The sequence below is a fragment of the Canis lupus genome, chromosome 16, assembly GCF_011100685.1.
Source record: "Canis lupus familiaris isolate Mischka breed German Shepherd chromosome 16, alternate assembly UU_Cfam_GSD_1.0, whole genome shotgun sequence".
Taxonomy (NCBI): Eukaryota; Metazoa; Chordata; class Mammalia; order Carnivora; family Canidae; genus Canis; species Canis lupus.
This window is the reverse complement of record NC_049237.1, coordinates 6,388,966-6,415,949: the sequence shown is the minus strand read 5'-3', so window position 1 is coordinate 6,415,949 and position 26,984 is coordinate 6,388,966. Positions and strand designations below refer to the sequence as shown.

At 44.4% G+C, this 26,984-nt stretch overlaps 1 protein-coding gene and 1 long non-coding RNA gene across 41 annotated transcripts in view; one reads left to right on the top strand and one right to left on the bottom strand.

Moving 5' to 3' along the window:
* The window catches only part of KEL (Kell metallo-endopeptidase), a 294,970-nt gene that overhangs the window by 3,862 nt on the left and 264,124 nt on the right, over positions 1-26,984 (bottom strand). For 30 of the 40 annotated variants that reach the window (XR_005371215.1, XR_005371216.1, XM_038559306.1 and 27 more), the window contains 13 exons: positions 19,757-19,863; positions 18,653-18,690; positions 17,505-17,648; positions 15,085-16,990; positions 14,644-14,785; positions 14,184-14,360; positions 12,538-12,662; positions 12,074-12,220; positions 9,164-9,226; positions 8,876-9,064; positions 8,487-8,656; positions 7,323-7,452; positions 449-559 (listed from right to left, as the gene is read on the bottom strand). Coding sequence is in view for 38 of the 40 variants with exons in the window: in XM_038559306.1 (XP_038415234.1) it covers positions 449-559; positions 7,323-7,452; positions 8,487-8,656; positions 8,876-9,064; positions 9,164-9,226; positions 12,074-12,220; positions 12,538-12,662; positions 14,184-14,360; positions 14,644-14,785; positions 15,085-15,219 (1,389 nt within the window). In the remaining 2 variants the exon portion in view is untranslated. Of the gene's footprint in view, positions 1-448; positions 560-7,322; positions 7,453-8,486; positions 8,657-8,875; positions 9,065-9,163; positions 9,243-12,073; positions 12,221-12,537; positions 12,663-14,183; positions 14,361-14,643; positions 14,786-15,084; positions 16,991-17,504; positions 17,649-18,652; positions 18,691-19,756; positions 19,864-26,984 lie in introns of all 40 variants that reach the window. The other 10 variants (XM_038559325.1, XM_038559328.1, XM_038559323.1 and 7 more) reach the window with 10 other exon arrangements.
* Positions 15,331-18,288, top strand: LOC111090219. The gene is made up of 4 exons (XR_005371219.1): positions 15,331-15,938; positions 16,025-16,109; positions 16,234-16,549; positions 17,814-18,288. It is a non-coding gene; the product is annotated as an uncharacterized LOC111090219 (long non-coding RNA).

The window sequence follows — 26,984 nt, the reverse complement described above, 5'->3', positions numbered from 1 at the left end:
GTTCACAAGGGTATCAGCCACATGGTAGGCACTCAAAGACTACTCAGTACTCATTTACTTGCACTTTTTAAGATTATATCATTCCATTTTCATGTTGTTTCCCGCGCTGTTAAAAAAAAGTCATAGATAAACAGGGAGTAGCCTTAGAGGCCATGGAGTGCAATTTTCTCATTTTATGGTTGGAGAAACACAAGGGCAGGAAAGTTAGGTAACTTGTCCAAATTCCCTGCATATTATGCACAACTTGTGTCCCGCAATGAAGCAATGCAAACCCTGGGGATGCAGCATGGCCTCCTTTGGCTTCTCTCTCATAGCGCTCTCTCCCTCTCTGACTGCCTGACTCCCTGACCATCCAGACCATCGAGAAGGGCACAGTTAATAGAATTAGAGAGAATGACCGAGTGGGAAGGGGTGGAGGGACATGGGCTGGGGAAGAGCCCTCACATACAGCACTTCGGGTGCTTGGGCTGAAGGCCTCACGGACAAACAAGGCAGCCAGGGTAGGCTCGAAGAAGGCTCCTGTCTCCTCCACGCACTTCATCCATCGAGGGCGGGCTGGCTACGGAGACAAAGCTGGAATGAATGGCCCCCGTCAAGAGTTATTCCTCATCCAGCTCCCCAGGCCTGTCTTGTCTAGACCTTTACCCCCAGAGGAGGCTCTCTTTCCCAGTCTTTCTGGGTTTGTCTCATCTCTACCATCCTCTTCAATGATAAACATGGAGCTATTGCTACTTGGTAATAAAAGGGGCTTACGTCCTCCAGGATTATTTTGTGAGCTTGAATTAGGCAAATCATCCTTATTTATTGACTACTGAATTTGAAAGCAAGTCATCTCAGGGGCACCCCTCTGGGGAACAGAGAGGCTCCTGGATAGGAGGGGACTACACACCAAACCTTTCACCTCAGCAGGTCTGTTGGCCACCCAGTCCCCACCTACCACATGCACCATGCTGGTAGCCCAGTAACGGCTGCCACCCTCCCATGTTTCTTTGCTTAAATGGAAATTGGAGAAGGTAATTACTCTCTTCTTTCTGCTGCCCTTCCCCATTCTCCCAAAGATTATCATGGATCATAGTAGGACTTTGTCTTACAAAAAAGAAGATGATCAGACTGAAAATGGGTTTTAGACACCATATTGTTTGGTAGGAGAAGTGGACAAAAGAAACGACTAAACATGAATTCAGAGAGCTAAAAAACTTTTGGCCAAAACAGGGAAAATAGGATGAGATGAGGGACATATTGTCAACTTCAAAGGTGGACAGATGGTTAGACAAAAACTCAGTAGGGCCTTGGCAACTGGGGTGTTCTTAGCATGGGGACAGAAAAAAATAAGCAACATAAGAGAGAGATGCTGAGTTGGTGTTTGCGGTGGGCATGGATGGCTCTGAGGGGCTGATCATGAAGTCGGCCCAGGGATGACACAAGGCCAGCTGGGAAATGCATTCAAGGTGCCAATGGTGAGAGAGCTGGCCTAGGGGATAGCCAAGCTAGGATTTTGAGAAAATAGCTAATATGCTAATTTGGGGTAAGTGGGATGAATCCTCAAGACTTCATTCCTATAGATCCTACAGATCTCCTCACAGGGAAAGTAGTTAGGCTGCCACTGTGCTTTCTGGTGCCAAGATTGGAGAGAGAGATTAAGGGGCTTCCCACAAGAGAGGAAACAGACTAGGAAGGCCAGTATTGTTGTCATTGAAGAAGACACTCCTGGGTCTGCCTGTTCGGACATTCACCATTTTGGACATTGCTCCAAACCCAGTTGCCCACATCTGTGTGTTCTTGTCCCCTCTTGTGAGGATAAGGACTCAGCCACTTTCTATAATGTATTAGTTGCAGCTCTAAAACACAAAGGCGCCAGTAAAGACGAAAGGGAACCTGGTTCTGACAGCCATGACTGGGTCAAGGGCAGGCTCTGCTGGCCACTTACAATGTCTGTCTGTCCTCCACAGGCCTCCTGATGACGGGCCTGAATCTGAGGCATCCTCAGAATTGTTGGTTGGGGGGAGGTAGGGACCACCCCAGGGTAGCAGCAAACACATCAGCCTTGAGCTTGGTACTGTGATCTGCCTGCCTTTTCCACACCTCCTGATTCTTGAGTTGTTTCCTGATCTCTTTTGGTAATCTCTGCCTATTTTTCCAACAGCTTTTGCTTCCTCCATGACTGTCTCTATAGCCGGAGCCCCGGCAGGCTCTGACCTGGTTACTGGAGAGCATAGAGGCCACTTCGGACTACCCATTGCTAAACGCTTGTGAAACTCTGAGATTCTTTTGGTCATGGTTGGGCTGGGACACATCTTCCATGAGCAGGAAAATAAATTCCAGAACCTATAAATAAATGTAGGTCTTGAGGTGGGGGCTAACAGGTTATATATTCATCTACTGGGGGTTCTAAGTATCTGAACTATCTCTCGAGACATGGAATAATAGAGCATACCATATATATTACAAATAAAGAAAAAGAGGGGCATCTTGGTGGCTTAGTTAAGTGTCTGATTCTGGATTTCAATTCAGGTCATGATCTCAGGTTCATGAGATCGAACCCCACAATGGGATCTGCACTGGACATGGAGCCTGCTTAAGATTCTCTCTTCCTATCCCTCTGCTGCTGCCCGCCCTCCCCTCCACCACCCTGTGTGCTCGCTCTCTCTCTAAAAAGAGAGTGGAGAGTGAAATATAGAGGAAAAAAATCATTGCCAAAATATAAAAGATGAAAGAAATACTTTAAACTCAAGACAATAAAACTCAGTAGGTTAATTTTAGGGAACAGAAGATAAGTTGTGGATATAACCTTAGAACCACAAATAGTAGAAATAATAGAAATCAGGAAAAAAAATTCTAGGAGTCTGGAGGGAAGCAAAAATTTTCTTGATTTGCCATAGAGGGAAGTAAATTTTAGAGATTACAGGCCAGCCAGGAATCTTTAACGTTAATTTCTACACAAAATTCTAAAATGAGTCATTAAACCCATCATTCTTGAATACTTGAGAAACAGCATGTAACTACTAAGGGATTCTTGAGGGTCACTGAGGGCAAATAATGTCAAAATAATAACAATTTTCCGGGCTAAAAGCTTCACCAAGCTAGAATAACCCAGACACCAAGAGTCACGAACTCAGATAGGGCCCACATGGTGGCATAAGTGAGAAGCAGCTGGCATCAGACCCAAGGGACATGGAGGGACAAGGGTCAGTGGGTAGAGAGAGCACACCCTGGCTGAGGAAAACTATCACTCAGCCCCTGTCACTTGTGACTCCTGAAGATCGCTAGCCCGGCGCTGCTTAAGCTTCACATTTATCACACAAGCACACAGAAATGTTGGAACTGTCACTATCGGCATGCCATCTCCTAACTTTTGACTGTTGGTGATGAGCTGAAAATTTGTCAAAAGCTTTAAGACTAAGAAAACAGGGGCTCCCTGGGTGGCTCAGCGGTTTAGCGCCTGCCTTTGGCCAAGGGCGCGATTCTGGAGACCCGGGATCGAGTCCCGCGTCGGGCTCCCTGCATGGAGCCTGCTTCTCCCTCTGCTTCTCCCTCTGCCTCTCTCTCTCTCTCTCTCTTTCTGTCTATCATAAATAAATAAATAAATAAATAAGTAAGTAAATAAATAAATAAATTTTTTTTAATTTTATTTATTTATGATAGTCACAGAGAGAGAGAGAGAGAGAGAGAGAGAGAGAGGCAGAGACGCAGGCAGAGGGAGAAGCAGGCTCCATGCACCGGGAGCCCGACGTGGGATTTGATCCCGGGTCTCCAGGATCGCGCCCTGGGCCAAAGGCAGGCGCCAAACCGCTGCGCCACCCAGGGATCCCAATAAATAAATATTTTTTAAAAAGACTAAGAAAACACATCTATTGGGCAGATTCATCCTCAAGGAACCACCACGATACTACCTCTGAACAGAGAATTCAGCATTTACTACATGTGGATTATTAACCTACCCCCTATATTTCGGTTACACGAGCGGTCCACAGGAGAGTGACACCTGTCTTGCCTCCCTCGCTGTGTTGCTTGGGAGACCAGGTGAAAGAACGCATTGAAAGCACTTTGCAAATCTTAATATACTCCTTTACTGTGTTGCCATTGGTTTTGTGCAGGCATTTGGTAAAACCACAAATTAAGTCCGTGTGAATGAGATGCAGAAATCTGTGTTGGAAGATAATGACACTTGTGTGGCCTTTTAGCTGGCTGAGTCATAACGAAACATCAGTGACCAATGATTCCAAGTCCACATGAGCTTCCCTGACCATCCTACCAAAAACTGCGACACCCTACCCACCGAGCACACCATCTTTCCCTTTCCTGGTTTCTTTCTCTGTAACACTAATCACCACCGAACATATTTTATTTACTTAGTTTATTGTCTTCCTTTATCAGAATCTAAGTGTCTGAGGGCAGGGGCCTTTTTGTCTTTTGTTCGTGTGGTATTCCAAGTGCTGAGAGAAGTGTCTGGTGCGTAGTAGGTGCTCAGTAAAATCTGTTGCATAACTAAACAGATGACTTTATAGCTAGGTCTTCAATGACCTGAACTGCTGTTCTTCCTTCTTTGGGATTTTAATAATAGTCCAGATGGAAGATACTCTAAATAAAACTGCAAATGACCAACAGTGGGAAGGGAAAGGTAATAGAGCAGAGGACTGGAACAAGGCTAAAATTATCTGAACAAAGCAGGATGTTGGGCTGAATAGAAAGGGTTCACTCAACAGGTACGAATATGACATGGTGCTTTTACATCCCCAAATTCAGTTTTTCAAGTTTAATAAGAGAAAGAGACCTGGTTTAACACCCATTTCATTGACTGTATATTCAAAACTATTCAACAAAATATGGCCAGATAATGAGACCTAGTTTTTCTGGATTAGGAGACTCTAAATTAAAATTCATTCCAAAGAATATGGTTAGAAATCTGCAATTAATGACCATTGGGCAATACCACAAATTTCGGTCACATCAAGGCTGGTGCCTCGGGGTATCTGAGTCTCCTCTCTTTCTCACAGCACACATCCATCAGAGTGCCTGTTACTTCCCTTCAAAATACACTCTTTTGAAACATAAAATGATCAGTGTTTCTGTAGGCCTCCATATCATACTGAGAAAGCCCAAGTCCCACTGTCTATGGCCTACTGGGCCTTGGGGGCCCCCTCCAATCCTCTCTGATTTCCTCCCTTCAGCCTCTCTGTGTCATCTTCCACATATGCCTCATCATCTCTTCTCAGCCAGAGCTACTGTGGGGGACCCCCATCTGGCCCCCAAAGTTTAGCCAGCCTGCTCTGTGCCTTGTCCCAATGAAATGATGTCCCTTTCTTTGCCAGAAAACCCCTTCAACTCTAGACAACTGCCCCCGAGATCCCACTGCCATTCAAACCCTCCCTCATACCTCCCTCTTGGGAATTCTGAGTGTTTGTTGTGTGAGCCAGAGTCCTTCTGGAACGCAGCTACACCCATTCATTGACTCCATGTGCAGCTGCTTTTGTGCTACAAGGACAGAGCTGGGCAGTTGCAACACAGACTGTATAGGCCACAAAACCAAAAGTATTTACTATCTTGACCTTTGTCAAGATAGTAAAGAATTGGAAAGAATTTTCCAACCCATTTTCTGTTTTCCTACCCACTTATTTCTCAAATCCTGAGTAGTATATAATTTAAAACAGCCTCATGAGTCAGCTCTGTTTTGGAGTCTGTTTCTTCACTTAATGAGCTGTGTGGTCTGGGAAAAGTTACTTGCCCTTTCTGAGGACCTTGGAGTGTTTCTGGAAGGTTAAATAAAAGCATCCAGTTTTTTTACTGCTAAGTATTCCAAGCAGTGCCTGACATACAATAACATTCACTATTCATTAGTTATTATTCTTTTTGTTTGTTGGTAGAACCTGACTCATCTTTCAAGCCCAAGGACAACTATAATCCTAATGGCTATATGAGGATGGACGTAATGGATATAAAGGATGTATATAAGTATATAAAGGATGGCAACTTTAGCAATTTGTAAGTCTTCTAGGTTCTTTAAAGTGTGATTTCAATATTGGCACACTTACATCCTTCGAGAAGTGCCATCAGACCATGGTTCTGGGATTGACAGGAAGCAGTTTGTTGCCAAGGATTTTGTAGCAATGCCAACTAAGAGGAGGTGGAGCTCTGTCTGCTTCATCTGTGTCAAGAGAAAGGCTGGGAAGAAGCTTCTTGGGGACTTCCCACCTGAGTGAAAGTCCCAAAAAGGAGTGTTTTTGTTGTCGTTTGTTTATTTGTTTGTTTCTTACCACAATGATTAAGCCTGGAGCCAGACTATCAGAGTTCAAATCCTAGTTCTTACCAACTTACTAGCTATAATACCTTGAGCAAGTTATATAGCCTTTGTGCCTCAATTTCCCCATGATAAAACAACAAGATGATGTGCCTACCTCATGAAATCCGTCCAAGGATTAAATCAACTCATATATAGCTAAAGAGGTTTAGAAAAATATCTTACTCTCAGTACTCTATAACTACTTCCCAGTCCCTGTCCATACATTTCCCCTCTCTAATTCCACAGAGATTTCAGGTTGCCAAAGCAGTGAGTTTCTCCAAGACACAGAAACGGTCCAGAAATTACTAAGAAAAAAAGAAAACCAGTGATTTTCAAGACTACCCTGAGGCCTTTACTGAGGTTGAAGCATATCCAATATTCTAGATACTTTCACTTGTATTTGGATGTGTCTGACCTAGGGTTTCAAAGGTCTTGGTAAAGGAGTTTCTCTACATCTTATGTGACATAGTAGACTTTGGTTAGTCTATAGTCTATACAGTCTAGTCTATACAGCTGCTACCTCAGATAAATCAAGATCTGGACCATGAAGCCCATGCTGTGGCCCAACAGATCACACTGGATGTCAGAGATGAACTCTTTGTGAAACACATTTGAACGTCAAACACTGGAATCATCTATACAGAGGAAAGACCACTGCTTGCTACTCATGTCTTGCATCCCAGTGAATCCTAAGCCTTAGGTCCACATCCTTAAATCACAGAGCTCTGTATAACTAGGCAAATAGTTTAAAGGTCATGACAAAGGAAAAGCAATTGCTGGTAATTTTAGTCTTATATTTATACCCTAATACTCAGCAAAAGGCCATAAAAATAGGCAGATGTGTGCCTAAATGTCTGGTACCTGGCATCTCAGTCCTCAATGTACGTACCATATGCCCAACCTGTCTGCTTCTATGGGAAACCCAGACATTGAAGGGCACTGCCTTCATGCCTTCTCCCTGAGAGAGATACACCAACATTTATCCCTCAAAATGGCAAATTCTCTGTTAGCCCCCAATCTGGGAAAATTCATCTCCTCTACTCACCATGGCTGGTCGTTCCGTCAGCTCCCCCAGTTTCTGGATCAGCGATCTGTGTGCTTCCTGGAATTTACTATCTAGGGCTGGAGAAAGGGTCCTTACCAGGCCCAAGATCATGTGGCTCTGCAAAAAGTCTCTGTGGAGGGAAAGAGATGGACACATATACCCAGGGCTCTGGGGATGCCGTAAGAACAGCCTCCCTTTGTGTAGTCACCTCGATACTCCGAGGGAAGGGCCCTTCTCTTCTGTATCTATAGAAAATAAGAGCTTGACCTTGGAATAGGTCAAAAAGAGCTTTTCTTGGTGTGAGCTGGAAAGTACTAGTAGAAGGAACTAGATACAGAGGTGACTTCTCAAGTTTCAGGGAGTTAAGGGTGTGGGCTAGAGGAAGACTGGACTTAAAGAATTTAACCAACAGATTCATCTATTTCTACGAGCAAGATATCTCAGTTCAACTTATGCCTATTCTGTAGCCTTACATAAACCTGCTCACATCCACAAGAATGGCTCTTGGCTTCTTTCACAAAGAATTTCTAGATGTTGCTGCCAGTGAGTTACTATGAAGAAGGGCCTTGAGACCAAGGCCCTGGGAAGAAGCTACTGTCTTTAGATAGTGGCAGCACAGGCACTGGGGATGACAGCCCAACACAGAGCCTCACTGACAAGGGCCTCAGAATCCTCCCACAGCTGAGGAATGGCCTCTCCCCTAGCTCTTCCCGCAGAGAACTCCCAGCTTTCACTTCGTCCTTCCACTGGCCTCATGTGCCTCCACCTCCTGCCCACACCTTCCAGCTGCTGACAAGACACAAAGGCCTTCACTGTCCCTAGTGACTGGCCTTCTAGCATCTCCTATAGCTTTGAGGCTCTTCATGGGCTGAGTTCTACTCCCAGCAAACACTGTATCTTGCTGGGCACCTATATTCCTCGTTTCATGTGTATCTTCCCTTCCCTGTGCCTCCCAAGCCTCTCATATTTCCTGTTCCCTCCATTCCCTTTTGAACCATGCACCCCAGCCCTTCTCTGCCCTTGTGTGTCTGAGGATCCCCTCCATCTTCCTGGGACGACCTTACCAACATGCATTTTTTCATAATCTCCTTTGTCCCTGAGGCCTCCAGGTCCTGAGACCCTTTCCATTGCCCTCATACTTCCCCAATCCCACCTGAGGCGAACCTGTGTTTTGACAGCTGCTCCTCCACCAGTTGAGACATGTTTTTCAAATACTCTAGGTCATGGACCATGAGGAGCTGGGAGGGGCTCAGGGACATTGGCGTGAATGTCGCTTGCAAGCAGGACAACCAGTCGATGGCAGGGGCCATTTCCTTAGAGGAGGGACACAAAGGCTGAGGGGGATAGGATTGAGGAAAGGAGGCAGAAGAAGGGGTTTCCCCCTTCCTCAGGGTTTGACAAGGAATGGGGAAGGGGATGGTTAGGGGAAGGGATAGAGCCAGGAATGTTAGGGATGGAAAGGAATTAGGGATGAGGAGAAAGGAAATCAGATCAAGAAAGTTTGGGAGAGAAGCCCTCATGCCCATCCTCCTCCAGTCCCTGGTTCAAAGCACCTGCAGTTGATCAATAGTGACCATGTGGAAGAGCTTTCCCTGTGCCCGTCGCTGCTCCAGAGGCTTCACAAAATGAAACAGCTGCGAGGTAATGGAGATGGACAGGAAGGCATGTTCTTGCACCTTGGTTGGGTCTCCTCCCAGCAAGGTTCCCAGCTGGTACAGATAAGCCAGGTATTCCCGAACAATCTGGGGGAGGAGCAACTTCAGTCACAGCCACCAGAGGCCCCTGCCTTTCTCTGAGCATCAGAGATCAGGACCTGACCTTTGTCCACAGAGCCATCTTACCTGAGCATAGATCTTCTGTTCCTGCTCTTGCTTGAGGGGAACATCAAACTCTGGCTGGTCTATCTGGACACAAGAGATACTGGAGAGAAGTGGGGAGCATGGAGGAAGGAGAGGACAGGTGTGGGGAGAAGGGGAATGTACCACAAAAGATGGCCTCAAAGAGAAGGAGCAGGAAGGACAAAGAAAGGAAGGGATTGGGGCCAAGGGGCAGGGGGAAAAAGAGTCTAGATATGGAAATATGAAGACATGGTAGGTATGTCAACCAGTTTGGGGTGCTCAGCAAGAGAGGAGTGTACTAATCCATGTCCTGAAGGGAGCCATCCCCTGTGCTAAGGCCAGGTCTAGAGTTAAGGGAATGAGAAACTATCTCAGGTGCAAGATAAATATTCTAATTGGTATTTTAAGAATAAAAATCAATGCTAAAATCCACACTGACTAAAATAACAAACTTTGTACATCCTGGATTTTTTTCTGAAAATCAAAAATATATTTTGTATCCATTTTTGAAGAAAAATTAAAGATTTTTTTTTAAAGTCTACAGTAAAATTTTGGCCCGTTTTCGGGACAAAGGTCTCTTTTCCAAAAAACCCACAATGAACAAAAATTTGATATTTTGTTTATCATGAATTTTTGCATTGGCTTTAATTTTTTAAAAATATTATTAGAATATTTATTTTGATTACTATTTTTGATATTCTCTTTGATTTTGCACACAGGTAAGTGAGCCACTTACCTCACCTGCCCCACCTTAGTCCTGACATGTCCTTATTCTGTCCTGAAGATCTTTGCTCCCACACTTTGCCTTTTTCTGCGCTGACTTCAATATTCCATTCCCACCTTGAGCTGTATACTTCCCCCTACCTTGAAAAATCTTTCGCTTGGCTCCTTAGAAATGTGGATTCTATGTCCACATTTTGAAGAACACCTGTGTGCCTGCTTCAACTTTGTTGCCTTCATCTTAAACTCTGTATAATCTATTTCCAAAACCATTTTGATACTCCCTTCTAGAAGCTTCCTAATGGTGTCTTCCCATTCCTTACTCTCTGAGCTCAGAAATCTCTGGAATCCATGACAACCCTCCCCTTCCTAAGATGCTTCTCCCTTGTCCACTGTGTCTCAACCATGCTAGTCTGATGCCCCCTCCCTGCCCCCAGGCCCCTGTGGAGGTACTCCCTTTGCAGTCCATTTTGTCCACCTATTTTCCCCCTCAGAGTCCATCCAGTATCCAGTTGATGGTGACCACCCTCCTCCAATTCACAGCACATCAAGACTGTGGGGTCATTTCCCAACTTCTCCATTTGCTGCATTCAATCAGCCAGCAAGTCCTCTAGAATCACCATGGACCATCACCACAAGGATAAAGTTGCCTAAATCTTCATGCCTGGCTTTCCTTTTCAATTTCTACCACAATCATCTTAGTTCAGAACCTCCAAAATGCTCATCTAGACTCTTCAACACCTCCAGACTGACCTCCAAAATTGCTGCCTCTGCTAAGGGCAGTGCATAGCCATCATATTTGAAGGGACCTAATAGTTCTTTTTTTTCTATTGAGTCCAGGTGATCACCTCCATCTGTCTTCTTAGGCCAGGAATAATCAGGCCCAACCTGACCTCTTCAGCCTTGCTCCTATCTATCTCCCACTGCACCTCACCCCTCCCCCAAATCCTCTGTTCAACAAACCAGACTTCTCACTGACCCCACAGAGGAGTCACACCGTTCCAACCTCTTGCCTTAGCTCAGGACTTTCCCAAAGCCCTCCCCATGCCCTTAGCTTCACCTTCAGCTGTATGATTCAACCATGTTTCAAGGCTCAGCTCAAATTCTCCCTTCTCTGAACCATTTCTTAACCATTTCAGATCTTTAACTACTCCCTAAAGGCCACACCAGTTAAGCTCCTGAGCATACTCTTTAGAACTGAATTTTAGAATGCCTCATACTGCTTAACAACAGCTTTTCTGGTATATTCATCCTCGTATAATTTTGTGGAAGTTTTGAGAGCAGGGGCCAAGTAGATGGCACTGCATTGCCTACTACAATACCGATCTCCTTCAAAATTTTATTTATTTACTTGTTCAGCAAACACCTGCTGTGGGCCTCAAGATGCCTGGCCCTGTACTAGGTCCTGAGCAAGAGGTGAATAAGGTGTGGTCCTGTTCTTTAGGTCTTTAACATGGTGTTTAATGATGAGAACTTGGAAAGTGGGAGGACAGAAGGATATACCTAACTCATAGCTATGATGTCAGTGATGCTTTCCTGGAAGAGATAATAATACAACCCTAAATTTGAAAAATATGTAAGCGTTTTCCAGGCTGAGCTTGGGAGGTTGGGGTGTCACAGGCAAAGGGAGTAATATATGCAAAGAATTGAGAGATATTCTTGAAGCTGTAAGTCAGGGAGTGTGGCTTGAGGTTTAAAGGGGACAAGGAATGGGACAGAAGATAAGGTTGGAAAAGTGTGTAAGGGTCAGATCACAAAAGGACTTGCAAGGCTTTGCTAAGGATTAAGAACTAGATCACGATGACCTGGTGAGGCATTGGAGGCATTTAAACAGAGACAATAGCATAATTAGCTCTTGGTTTAGAAAGGTCCCTCTAGCAAAAATGAAGAGTAGATAAGAGGAGAGCAATACTGGAGATAAGGGGGCTAATTAAGAGGGTATAGGGGTAATCCAGATAAGCAGTATGGAAGATAGGAACTACTTCTATCTTCTCTGGACTGGCTCTACTGCTCCTTTCCCTAATTTCGCCTAGTGCCCCTGAATACCGCATCAGTTTTCCCTCAAGATAGGAATCTTTCCTACATTGCACATTTGTCCTCTCTCACCAGCCCACAACCTTCCACTAGAAGATGCTAGGCTAGAATTCAAAGCAGACCCAGGTCTTACTGCATTTTTGCCAGTGCATCCCTCACCTGGATGATTGGCGTGTACGGAGGGGTGGGACGAGGTTGCAGATAGGCTCTGAAGAATGGAAAATAACCATACTGACTCATCAGAAGGCTCAGAGTTCGGTTAAAGTCTAAGGAAGTCCAATTACCGGAGATTCGCCAGCCTCCAAGCTGGGAAGCAGAGAGACAGGGCTCAGCACAGGAGGATGGCCTGGGAGACCTGTCCCCCCCTTCCTCAGACAGCTGCTACTTCCTGACCTCTACTCTGAGTGCTTGGAGCCCTCGAGGCTCCACCTCTGTCCTTTCTCTACCACACCCAGGGTTCTCATGCTTCCAAAGGGTGCTGCCATTTCCATCTCCCTCCTGGAACTTGGAGATCCCTAGGAAAGAGATACCCCCTCCCTTTCTAGAAAAAAAGGAGGGCAGCCCTGAGCATACATTGGCCCTTTGTGTTGGGTATCTAGAAACGTTAGTGGCCAGGGTCTCACCTCCTCAATGACGTGTTTCAGGGGGGCAGCCCCAGCAGCTTCGATGGCACCCGTGTCCATGCAGGATTTGTAGAACTGGAAGGCTTTCTCTTCCCCAGAGCCCAGGTGCCAAGAATCTGGGGTTTCTAGAAAGGAAGCATGAAAGAATTAGAGGAGAATAGAGCTGAGGAGGGAGGTGGGACAAGGAAGACTCCTGGGAAATGGAAAGAAGGGGAGGAACACAGGGATGCAGGGGTGGGGAAGACAGGAGGGCTGGATCAGCTTGATGGGAGAACAAGTGCAGGGAGAGGGAGTGTGGGAAAGATTGAGAAAAATAAAGGAGACATGAAAGAGAATCAGGGAGGAAAAGACACGGGAGAGAAGGGAGATGGGAACATCTAGGAGCACCTGTGGGTACAGGAGAAAGGGTGCAATGGAAGGTAGAGGGAAGGTGAGTGAAGAGATTAGAAACATTTGGGAAACCGGAGGACTTTGAGGGACTGGAGGGAGGAAAACTCATCCAGAAAGGCTTAGCAAGGAGAAGAAACAGGGTCCAGACCCTCGCTTGAGACCCCAGGAAATGCACACACGCGCGCGCGCGCGCACACACACACACACACACACACACAGGGCAATAACCTAAAGGCATATGATTTGGAATCAGTCCCCCTGTAATACCTTCCACCTGTCCCTTAGCCCCCGAAACCCTTCACTCTCTCATGGGGAACAGCATTCATTCTCAGCATACATTTTCTTTCTATCCCTGGGCCTTGACTGGAAGCATTGCCCTCTACCAAGGGAATGCCTGCCTCTACTCTTTCTTCATAAAAAGGAGGACAGTGGGGGGGGGGTGCGGAGGTGTGTGGGGGAATACATTAATTTGTCCCAAATTCCAGTGGATAAGGCCATGCACTCCCTGGGTTCCCTTATGCTGGAAATACATGCCGGTAGTACCCCCGTCTCATTCCCCATCTTCACCACCATCCTCCAACTTCCTGGGACCCACTTCCAACCTCCCAGATGGTGGCAGCTCCTTCCTCAGATTTTTCCTCTCAGTTCTTTTGTCTTCTCCACACATAGCCACCCTGTACAGGCCTCTTCTGTACCCCAGGGCTTCAGGTGGGCCCTCTCCTCTTCCATCACACCCTCTGTGCCTGTCTGGATCTATTCCCTAGCACACAGCCAGATAACCCCTGTCTCCCCAACTTCTCACCCCACTGGCCACATCGCCCCAGCCAACCAGCCTGAAGTATCCCATTTCTTCCAGTGGAGCTTGCACACCAAGATCCAAGGTTTCCATGGAGAACAGAAGATAATGCTGTGAGTTGTGGAGAAGTGTCCAGAGGGAGACGGTGACACTGACAGGGGCTCTGGGAGACAAGCAGGGTGGGGGGCTGGCGGCTGAGAGTAATGGACACATGAACTTACATGCAGCAGGTGTGAGGGGACACAGTGGGAGCGATAACAAAGAGGGAGAGCTTGAAGAGAACGCAGTAGTCATGGGTAAGTAGGCAAGGAGAGGTGATGAGAGGGACCAGAAGAGGGGAGGTACTGAGGTGCAAGCCATAGTGACGAGAGAAGCAAACCAGGGGTCTCACAACCACACAGGTTTGGGACAGCAAGACGGTTCTAGGCTCAGGGTCACCCACTTGCCCAGAATGCCTCACCCAGTATTTTCCGAAGTCGATCCGTGTTCTCCTTTGCAAGGGCCTGGAAAGAATAATCGGTCCCTTTGGCCTTTCCACAGGCAAAGCTGAAGAAATCGGTGCAGGGGGCCACACTGGTGTTCCCAGAGGCCAAGTAACGAGCCAGGAGGTCCCAACATGCTGGCGTCCTACAGGGGCCTGTGGGGAAAAGCTCAGAACTGGGAGAGGGAGAGAGGGAGAGAGAAAGGGACAGGGCTCCCCCAAGGGGCTCGGCAAAGGACTGCCTGGTGAGGAAAAGGCAGAGGGACCCTATGAGAAGGACAGGACTTAACACTGCCCGGGATCAGGATTGGAAGAAGTCCAGAGTGGGGAAGGAAAGAGAGGGTCAGACAGGACCAGGGGTGAGTACGTCAGGGAACATGAAGCCTCTGGCTGAGGAGGAAGGGCTGACTAGGTTGGAGGATTCCAGGATCTTGCTTACTAGGGCCACAGCTCCGGAAAACGTAGACCAAAAGCACAGAGAAGCCAAGGAGCACACTGAAAAGCAGGCCAGCGATCAGCACCCCCCTGACTGTGGACCACCGTCCGCCAGGTTCAGTGGGCAGCCTTCCTTCTGGGGATCTCTGTGCAGGGAACCAGGAAGTGAAACCACAAGAGGGAGGGGATTGGGACAGAGGGGTGAGGAAGAGAAAGGGAGAGGAGAGAGAAGGAAGAAGTTAGTGCCAGGGGCCCTTTGTAGAGAGAAAATTCCCCTTCTCCCTAAACCCAGCCCTATTCGGACCACCCGGAGGGATGTGCAAACAAGAAAGCCACCTGTTCTGGGTAAGGACCAAGCAGACTATGAGGGGTGAGAGTTTGTGGGATGCTAGGGCTGGAAGGGATGTCATACATCGGCCCCACAAGGGTCAAGGACGGCACTTACCTCCTGGTTCCAGGGAGGTCCCATTCCACTTGGCTGGCTCATTCCCCCAGCCTGGGTTCTTCCCCACTCTGGTCTCCACCCTCCTGAACTGAGGAGGAGGGAGGGGAGAGAAGCTGGTTCAGGAAGGGGGTGCATTAAAGAGAGTTATATCAGGTCGTTTTGACGCTTCCCGTCACACAGGCGCTATCATCCAGGGCAGTGTTCCCAGAAGGGCTTCAGAAGGGGCCCCTCCCCTGGATGCACCCCTACTTTCCTCCCTCTCCAGATACCTTCCTCTTCTCTCCCATTTCTTCTCTCCAACCCTCAGATTCCCTCCTCTCTAGTGGGGGGCAGGGCCCTTGCGCAAGGGACCATTCCTCCCCTCCCCCACCCTAGGCATCTGACCCCAGAAGGGAAGGGTTTTCTCCAGGGGACTTGCCAGGGGACTTGCCAGGGGACTTGCCGTCTCTCACTTCCCTCTGGCTCCCTGAAGCCTTGCTGATTCCACCCTAAGTGCTGAGTCTGGAAACAGGGGTTCAGGAAATGGCCTCCCTCCTACCCCCACCCCAGTTCATTTGTCCTGGAGAAGGGGCACTTCTGCCATTTGACCCTCCTGTCCCCATACCCATGCTATTGGCCTCTGGGTGGAGTCTGTTTATCAGTGCAGAGACACTCAGGCCTCTCCTCCTCCTTTATCTCAGCTTCTCAGGGGAGGCAAAGGGAGGGAGTCTTCACTCCCCAAGCCATCTTGCCCTTGGGTGGCTCCTCTTGTCCTGCTCTGTGCCCTTGCTCATGGAGTTTCTTTATTTCTGGAATATTCTTTCTTCACTCCTTTCTCCTATGATTGAAATCTCCCCGGATCCTTCAATTTGCAGGTAAATGCCACCTTAGCCAAGAGCTCTCACAGCTCCTGGGAATGCTTGATGGCTCTCAGAGTATGTCATAACTTCACTGTCTGCAGGCAGAGGACTGCACAGCCAGGAGACCCTGATCTGCTAAATTATTAGTCCTGTGACAATAAACAAGCCACTTAAATTCTCAAGCAGGTAAGAAAGCTTTATCCTCTAGAAAATGAGTCTAATATTTGCCTTGCCCACTTCACGGGGTCTTGTACCTTCTACAAAAGAAGGAGGCATTACTGACTCTTTCATTCTGTGTTCTCTTCCACAGGTGGCTTGAGTCTTCATCTCCCTAGTGATTGCAAATCTTTAGTGGCAGGGATGGTGTCCCTTTTTCCTTCGTATCTTCCCACGATGCTTTATAAATATGTGTAGGAATGAACTGCATTCCAAGCCAGAAACTGTCTTTCCCACATCCTACTGAGATCTCACTGTGGTCACAGTGAGCATATTTCTGAGAGAAGGTATTTCACTTCTGTCCCTTGTTTTCCCATCCCAGGCAAAATAGGATAGTCCCTCTCATGGTACCTCAGCAGTATTTCCTGCCTACATCAGCACTGGGCGATGGTGTGTGTGTTGGGATGGAGGTAAGCACCCCCCACCCCCGGCCATGGTTAGTGAAGTGGAACACAGCTAACATGCCTATGGAGGCCATATTATGGAGTATCATGAAAGTCATGAAGAAAAGTCAGGACTTTGGGCATTACAAAAGGAGAGATTCAAGTCTTCTGAGGAAGAATTTAACATGATGAAAATTGCAGCTGTGGAAAGCTGGTATGGTACTGGGGATCTGGACTGATTAAGATGAGAGATGAGAGATACATTGGTATACTTGGGTGGTACAGGAATTAGGAAGTGACGGCTTGGCCCTGGGCGACCGTGCAGGGGATGTAAATACATGGACAGAAAAACTTTATGGGAGGAAATAAAGTCACAGAAGCTGATGGAGTTGGGGAGGAGGGAGCTAGTGTAACAGACACAGATGGCCATCATAGCTTGTTTCTGGATGACCAGGAGAATGGTGATGCCTGTGGTAGAAAGGGGGATCATGGTTAAGGGCTGCTATAGGAATCACCTTGAGACTGAAATGATGATTCGGGATTTTAGAAGTTTTCTGTCTGTTTGGATATAAATCAATTGTACCTTCTCTTTTATCTCCCCTTTCCCAGATGATCAACCTTGTACTTCTAGCTCCCTCGCACCTATTCCCCTCCATGTTTCTTTCCTCTGGGCTGATGCTTCTCTAGGAAAATGGTAGGAGGGATGATTCAGATTAGGTGAGAGCTGTTACATGAGCTCTGTGAACAGCCACTGTGGCCTGGGCTTCGTGTCTCTCTCTCTCTCCTAGAGAGGCTGAGCCAACCATGGAGATACAGCAACACGGTTGCCAGTCTGCCCCTCCCCACCCTGGTGCCTCCTGGAGGCAAAGTTGCTTCTGTTCTGGGACCTGTCTCGGGAATATAACCCCCTTATCTCCCACGTCCTACTGTGCAGTGAGTCATCACCAGCACCGCCACCACCAGGTCCCAGCACCCCACACACCTCCAGTAGAGCCGTCACAATTGGCTGTAGGCATCCAGAGAGACTGGCAAGCAACCACAGGAGCAGGCACGTCTTCATCTTGGCAGATACTGCTTCCTGGTTGCTTTTAGCGTTCTGTGCAGTCTATTTGAATTCCAGGATCTTCTGTTTGATACCATAATAATATCAAATAATAATAATTACAATAGTATTTACTTTTTGCTGAGCACTGCTTATATGACAGGGACTCCAATAAATGCTTTGCTCATGCATATATTTTCCATTCCGTCTTCTATGAGAGAGATGAGAGCTATTTTCCTCATTCTACAGATGAGAAGACTGAGATACATGGAAGTACAGTACACTTGCTCCAAGTTATAAAATCAACAATCATCAAAGCCTAGACTGAAGCAAACTCTGAACTATTGAGACCCTCAGTCATTAAGTTTCTATTTTTGGAAGGCTCTTCTTCATCAGAATCTTCTTCTGTCTAAACTCTTTCACCTATTCTTCATGGCTTGACCTTGTTATGACTGCCTTGGAGGCTATTATTCTCCAGACTCTCAAACATTCGTTTCACCTTTTGAAGATCATGTCTTTCAGGAAACAACAAATGTTGGGGAGGATGTGGAGAAAAGGGAACCCTCTTGCACACTTCATGGTAATGCAAGCTGATATAGACACTCTGGAAAACAGTATGGAGGTTCCTCAAGAAGTTAAAAATAGAGCTACTCTACAACCCTGCTAACTGCACCACTAGGTATTTACTCCAAAGATACAAATGTAGAGATCTGCAGGGGCAGCTGCACCCCAATGTTCATAACAGCAGTGTGCACAATAGCCAAACTGTAGAAAGAGTCAAGATGTCCATCAACAGATGAATGGATAAAGAAGATGCTGCGTGGGGAACCCTGGGTGGCACAGCGGTTTAGCGCCTGCCTTTGGCCCAGGGCGCGATCCTGGAGACCCGGGATCGAGTCCCACATCGGGCTCCCGGTGCATGGAGCCTGCTTCTCCCTCTGCCTATGTCTCTGCCTCTCTCTCTCTGTGACTATCATAAGTAAATAAAAATTAAAAAAAAAAAAGAAGATGCTGTGTGTGTGTGTGTGTGTGTGTGTGTGTACACATAATGGAATACTACTCAGTCATCAGAAAGGATGAATACTTACCATTTGCATTGACTCAGATGGAACTGGAGGGCATTATGCTGAGTGAAATAAATCAATCAGAGAAAGACAATTATCATATGGTTTCATTCATATGTAAAATATAGGAAACACTGTAGAGGATCATAGGAGAAGGGAGGGAAAACTATTTGGGAAGTCATCAGAGAGGGAGACAAGCCATGAGAGACTCTTAACTCTAGGAAACAAACTGAAGGTTGATGGAGCAGGAGTGGGTGGAGGGATAGGGTAATTGGGGGATGGGCATTAAGGAGGGCACATGATATGATGAGCACTGGGTGTTATACGCAACTGATGAATTGTTGAACACTACATCTGAGATTAATGATATACTATATGTTGGCTAATTAGATTTACATATTTTTAAAAAAGGGAAAAAAAGATCATATCTTTATTGTTGACCATAACCAGCTCACAATGACAGGGCTAAAAGCATCATCAAAATTAAGGATGGAACATTTATCTAGATATTATAGCACTCTCAGGTATGTCTATCAGTGACAATTTACCTCTCAGATCACTTGATTTTAGTGATAACAATTAAGAAGCTTCCTCCTAAGGAGCAATAAATCCTGTCATGAGTGAACCCGAGTAAGCCTTGATGTCATAGGCAATACTGGGTAGGCTGACCAGAGGAGGAAGAAATAGATCACTGGGTCAAGGTTGGGGACATTCTAATTGCTTTTTCAAAGGGAGCCATATTGAGAGTTAGGGATCATCTCTGGGAAAGAAAAATGTATGATTTTTGAAACAATTTAGGGACAAGTCTACATGGACTGCTTTTAATATTTTAATTTCTATATATACTTTTTCTTTTATAGGTACAAGACTAGAATACATAAGCTTATTTAATTAAGTTAGCAAATTAATTAAAAAATATATTTGAAATATAATAATTGGGTTGGTATTAAACATGGCAAAAACTTGAAGGTAGTGTAATGCCCCAAAGACTGAAGTTTGAAATATGTACATGTCAATAATGTCTCAAAAGGAAGATCTTTGCCCTTTATTTTTTAGTATTTTTCCACGCCACCACTCACTTCTTTATATATGTGTAGCAAGTCATCACATTGTATACCTTAAACTCACCCAATGTTGTATGCCAATTGTATCTCAATGAAGCTTGTGGGGGAGGTGGGAAGGTGAGGAGGTCACCCTTACCACGGTGAGTGGACATCTTCCAATCTGCCACATGCCTGAATAGAACAAAAAGAGGAAGGACAAATTTGCTGCCTCTGCTTGAGCTGAGATATCCATCTTCTCCTACCCTTGGACATTGGTGCTCCTGGTTCTCAGGCCTTTGGACCAAAAGCACAATCATTAGAAGGAAGAGTTAACAAATTGGACTTCATCAAAATTAAAATTTTTTACTGTGCACCAAACCATGTCAAGGGGATAAAAATACAGACTATAGACTGAGGAAAAAAAAAATAGTTGCAAGCTACATATCCAACAAAGGACTAGTATCTAAGACATACATTTTTAAAAACCTCTCAAAACTCCACAACAAAAAGACAAAGAATCCAATTAGAATATGGGCAGTAGACATTAAGAGGCATTTCTCCAAAATGGATGTAAAGGTGGCAAATAAGCACATTGAAAAATGTTCAATATCATTAGCCATTAGAGAAATGCAAATTAAAACTTTAATGAAATATCACTACCATGTATCAGAATGTGTAAAATAAATATTGGCAACCAAGTGCTAGGGAGGATGCAGAGAAACTGGATTACTCATATATTGGTTGTGGGAATGTAAAATGGTACAACCATTCTGGAAAACAATTTGACAGTTTCTTAAAAACTAAGTGAGGTACTACTATATTATTGGCCAACTATACTCCTGAGCAAGTATCCCAAAGAAATAAAGAGTTATGTTCACCTAAAAGCTGTACACAAATATCTGTAGCAGCCTTATTTGTAATGAACAAACTGGAAACAACTCAGATGCCCTTTAGTGGGTGGATAGTTAAACCATGGTAACCCATACCATGGAATATTACTCAGCAATAAAAAGGAACAAAGTAACAATACATGGGACAACTTGGATGAATCATATGCTGCGTGGTTACCCTAAAGATTACATACTTAATGATTCCATTTATATAACAAAGTTTACATGCCAAAATTATGGATATGGACAGCAAATTAGTGTTTGCCAGGGGATAAGGAGGGGTAGAGATAGGATGGAAGTAGGTATGGCTATAAAAGGGGATCATGAAGGATTCTTGTGGTGGCAATGTTCTGGATGTTAACCGTATCAATGTCAATATCCTGGTTGTGGGGCACCTGCCTGGCTCAGTTGGAAGAGCGTGTGACTCTTGATCTTGGGGTTATGAGTTCAAGCCCTATGTTGAGTATAGAGATCACTTAAATAAATAAATATTACAAAAAACATCCTGGTTGTGAAATTGTACTACAGTTCTGCATTATGTTAACATTGGAGGAAACGGAGTAAAGGGTACACAGGGTCTCTCCTATTAAGTTGCAAAACAGATTCTATAATTGTCTCATAGAATGATCTGGATAATTACCTGATAAGTCTAATTCTTTATTGCAAGCAACAGAACTTATTCTGGATAATTTCCTCAGTAAGGGAATCTGTTCAATGATATTTGGAATTTCACAAATTCCAATGGGATGGGCAGAGAGACAGAATCAAAGGCTATGCAGCAAAAAACCCAGAAACACACCCTGTTCTGGCCAACATACCTCTCCTGCAGCCACTGCTGCCCAGATCCTGTGGCTCCCATTAGTGATGCTGGGGAACAGACAACAGAAGCTCTGGCACTACATTTGCCCCAGGATTGTCCACACTATTTCTCCGATTTTTTACTTTGCAACTGATGTCTGGTGCAGGTATCTCTGATTGGTAAAACCTGTGGTATTATTATTATTACCTGATTGGTAATAGCCTGTGCCTAATTACAGGAGAGTCTGGGAGAGCACTGCCTGACTTCTGGTCCTGGAGAAGTAGGATTTATAAAATGGGAAATTCCCCAATTCTAGAAAGGTGTTCAAAGATATTTGTTATCCACAAACATGATGAATATCCACCATAAGTATAATGGCATGTTTTGCAAACAAGAGACCATTTACTTTTTGAAAATTTAAAGAAATATTTCTTTCTTTTTTTCGAGGGGGGTGGAGAAGCAGAGGGAGAGCGAGAATCCCACACAGGCTAGGCTCATGATGAATATGGAGCCCAGACAGTACTCAGTCTCATGACCCTGAGACCATGACCTGAGACAAAATCAAGAGTTGGATGCCTAATGGACTGAGCCACCCAGGTGCCTGAAGTTCATAGTTAAGCTTCTGACTCTTGGTTTCCATTGGGGTCATGATCTCAAGGTCATGAGATCAAGCCCTACACAGGTTCCACGCTCATCACAAGCCTGCTTGGGATTATATCTCTCCCTAAACCCCTACCCTCACTCCACTTGCACGCACACACACACACTCTCTCTCTCTCTAAAATAAATAGATAAAATCTTTATTAAAAAAACACTTCAAAAAATATGCAAAAAAAAAAAAACACTTCAAATTCTGATGAATAGGGCAGGTAGAGAAAGGAAGCATGCCTCTTTGATAACTTACCCATTTTCCCCCTCCGTTCTTATAATTTTCTATTTCTTGATCCAATGTTGATATATTGTATTTTTATTAAAAATTCATAAAGTTATCTTTTTATTGTATTAACTGTGCCTAACATTTTTAAAATAGCTTTAACATTTTCCCTACTGTATATTCTTTAGTTTCTAATTTTATTTTATTTTGCATTCTATTTTCTTTTTTATTACAAAAAAAATATTCCTTATAGTAAATTTGAAAATCAAAACAAGAAACAAACAAAAATGCAAAAAAGTGTCTCCTCAATAAATGGTGCTGAGAAAATTGGACAGCCATGTGCAGAAGAATGAAGCTAGACCATTCACATACAGCATACACAAAGATAAACTCAAAATAGATCTAAATGTGAGACAAGAGTCCATCAAAATCCTAGAGGGTAACACAGGCAACACCCTTTTTGAACTTGGCCACAGCAACTTCTTGCAAGATACATCCATGAAGGCAAGAGAAACAAAGGCAAAAATGAATTATTGGGACTTCATCAAGATAAAAAGCTTCTGCACAGCAAAAGCAACAGTCAACAAAGCTAAAAGACAACCTACAGAATGGGAGAAGATATTTGCAAATGACCTATCAGATAAAGGACTAGTATCCAAGATCTATAAAGAACTTATTAATCTCAACAGCAAAGAAACAAACAATCCAATCATGAAATGGGCAAAAGACATGAACAGAAATTTCACCAAAGACGACACAGGCATGGCCACCAAGCACATAAGAAAATGCTCCACATCCCTGGCCATCAGGGAAAATAAAAATCAACACCACAATGAGATACCACCTCACACCAGTGAGAATGGGGAAAATTAACAAGGCAGGAAACCACAAATGTTGGAGAGGATGTGGAGAAAGGGGAACCCTCCTGCACTGTTGGTGGGAATGTGACCTGGTGCAGCCACTCTGGAAAACTGTGTGGAGGTTCCTCAAAGAGTTAAAATAGACCTGCCCTATGACCCAGCAATTGCACTGCTGGGGATTTACCCCAAAGATACAGATGCAATGAAACGCCGGGACACCTGCACCCCGATGTTTATAGCAGCAATGTCCACAGCAGCCAAACTCTGGAAGGGGCCTCGGTGTCCATCGAAAGATGAATGGATAAAGAAGATGTGGTTTATGTGTACAATGGAATATTCCTCAGCCATTAGAAACGACAAATACCCACAATTTGCTTCGACGTGGATGGACCTGGAGGGTATTATGCTGAGTGAAAGAAGTCAGTCGGAGAAGGACAAACATTATATGGTCTCATTCATTTGAGGAATATAAAAAATAGTGAAAGGTAATAAATGAGAAGGGAGAGAAAATGAGTGGGAAATATCAGTGAGGGTGACAGAACATAAGAGACTCCTAACTCTGGGAAACAAACAAGGGGTAGTGGAAGGAGAGATGGGCGGGGGTTTGGGGTGACTGGGTGATGGGCACTGAGGGGGACACTTGACGGGATGAGCACTGGGTGTTATGCTCTATGTTGGCAAATCGAACTCCAATAAAAAATATACAAAAAAATGCAAAAAAGAAAACAAAAATCATTTGAAATCCAGGACTTAGTAATAACTCCAATAAACTCTCTGACAGCCATTTCCACTCATATCCCATTGGAAATGCAATTTAGGTGGATTGATTCCACCACCATACTTGGGGCAGGTCCCATTTGACCTAAGCCAATCAGAGTTCTTTCACACACACACACACACACACACACACACGCACACACACACTGCCTCACCAATGCAATTACCTCCGTTATAATCAATCAGTGCCTGGTATCCTCCTGGCCACAGTGATTGATTCAAGAGTGGTCACGTGCCCTACATCGGTCTGGGTTAAAATAGGTCCAAGATTCCCGTCTGTTAGGAGAAGCTCCCAAGCCCACCCTAATCCAGGTTTGACAAGTGTAAAGGAGAAAGATTCATCCCCACAGCTGCTAGAAGCCTGTGTAAAAGTAGAGCCTATATTCAGGAGATGGAACTAACAATGGAGAAAGAGAAATTGTGTCCTATCCCATCATTTGGTTCCTAAAATCAGATACTCCCATGTCTAGTCACCAGGTGTTATCTCTTCTTAATTGAAGAAGATGAAATTTCTAGATTTAAGAAAATGTATATTTTCCCTCTATCCCTGCTCTAGATCTACTTGTGTGGCTGTCTTGATAAGGGGTCTCCAGGACAATTCTCTTTTGGAGCCTGGGGTTTCCCAAGAAAATCCTATATTGAAATGAAATTGTTTTAACTGTGCTTTCCAGATTGTCTTGTACATTTTCTTTTCTTTTTTTTCTTGTACATTTTCTAAAGCCTGGTACATAAATATAGAACTGGCGAATGCCACTTGATTTTAGTACAGCAGTTTGAGTTTGGGTGCCAATGCTATGTTTGAAATGTAAGGATGTTATTAGATTTGTACTATCTATGTTTAAAAGACTGGTAGATTAACTGAGGCTGCAATGCCTAAGCAATCCTGGGAAGGGTCAGAATCACACTTTGTGGTTCTCTAAAAGAGATGATCCAGGGGCTGTCTGACTGTGAATGTCTGTAACTACACGACATGAACCCCTGTCCAGGCTGTTCCTCCCGAGCTTACTGAAATTCACTTAAAGTGCTGTTCCTCCCCCAACTAAACCTGGGGGCAGCCAATTTCCTGGAAGGCTTGTAGGCTGTCAAGAGATCCCCCAACTTCTCTTGCAGCACTTCCATGCTCACAGTACCTGGGGTAGTGAGAAGCCATAAGATAATTCTTTAATTCTTTCTTTGTTTTAAGATTCTCCCCTGAGAGGTGGATGAAAGCCAGCATGCTTTGTTTATATATTGAGACTCACCTGAAAAATAAAGAATTCATTCTGGCACCACCCTGGAATTAGAAAGATAGTCTGGGTGAAGCACACTTCAACTCTCATTCTCCTATTTATAGTTGGCAGTTAGTACTTCCAGGGCTTGTCTGTATTTCTAGCAGGCATTTATCAGTATAGCTGTTCTCTACTGAGGTCATAGCATCTTCATTTTGTGTGAAAGCTCTAATTCCTAGCATGTATTCAAACTACTGTGTTCACTGTACCTGCCTCTGATCATGCATGATACAGAGGACCTTCCGCAGCCTCAGAGAATGCACCACCTTCTCCAGATTTCCATCCACTTCACCTTCTTGTGTAGATACTCTTTTTTTTAAAGATTTTATTTATTTATTCATGAGAGAGAGAGAGAGAGAGAGAGAGGGAGGGAGAGAGAGAAGCAGAGACACAGGCAGAGGGAGAAGCAGGCTTCATTCAGGGAGCCTGACGTGGGACTTGATCCCGGGCCTCCAGAATCAGACCCTGGGCTGTAGGCGGTGCTAAACCGCTGAGGCACCCGGGCTGCCCTTGTGTAGATATACTTGCTGTTTCTGAGTAAATTTTTTTAAAAAGTAATAAAGGTGGGGACAGGACAAAGGTATATGAATTGATCTGGTATCCAGAAGGAGACATAGACAGACAAACACATATACAAAAGAATACTGCAATTTTAGGTGCTGAGAAAAAATAAAGCAGAAACGGAGGTGGACAGAAGTGGAGGGTACTGGTAATGTAGCATCATTTTTGATAATGTGATCTGACATTTGTGCCAAAGGAGTGAAGGAGTCAACCAAGAGATGGGAGGCGAGACTTTGAACTTTCCTTTATGTCTGATGGGAAGTCACTGGACATATTTTTAAAGTATAAGCCAGTCCCCTGGGGAGGTGGTGTTGAAAAGCAGAAAGGCTGGTTAGGAGCCTATTGGAATTACTGCAAAATCCAGGCAAGAGATGATCATATGAATTAAAGCAATTGCAATAGAGGTGGTAAAAAAAAAAAAGCAACTGAATTCTAGGTATATTCAAAAATAGTAACAATAGAATTACTCGATGGATTCCATGTGAGATGAGATGAGATGAGAGAGATATAGCAAGCATAATGCCTAGATTTGATACCTGAGGAGCTCTTGAATTCTGGTGCCATTTCCTAAGGGAAAGAAAATTGAGAGTAGGTGCATGTAGAGAGTTATGCTTTAAGTGTTTAAATTGAAGGATGCTTTTAAAACACTGAATTAGAGGTATTGAGTAAGAAATTAAATATAAACATCTAGAGATCATCAGAAAGATCAAAGGTAGACATAGCAAATTGGACATTTGAATTTAAGTAGATTATCTTTAAAGCCAAAGGACCAGAGGAGATCATGTAGGGATGAATCTAAGAGATCAGAACATAGGCCTTTCCAACATTTGATAACCAGAAAGAGAAGAATCCAGTAAAAAGATTAATTTGGGGAATGTTAGGATTTTGTGCATGTGTGTGTACTTTAATGTTTTTTTCATTGATAAATGCTGCAGATATCCAAGAGATATATGGAAGATGTATGAGTATCCATCCATTCAGATCTCCTTATGCACTAGAATTATTCTACAGTTATTAAACTATATTTATCAGATTTATCAATTTTCTTCTCTTCAAATAACCAGCTCTTAATTTTATGTATGATTTATACCAGTTATTTTCCATGTTATTAATTCATGCTTTTATATTATATTCCTATTTTGCTTTGGATTAGTACTTTGTTCTATTCTGGAATTTTACACTATATTAGTTTTTTTCATTAATATCTCTTTCTTATTTCTTCTTATGAAAGACCTTTAAATGAGTCCATTTTCTTCTAAACACTGTTTTGGTCACATCTCAACA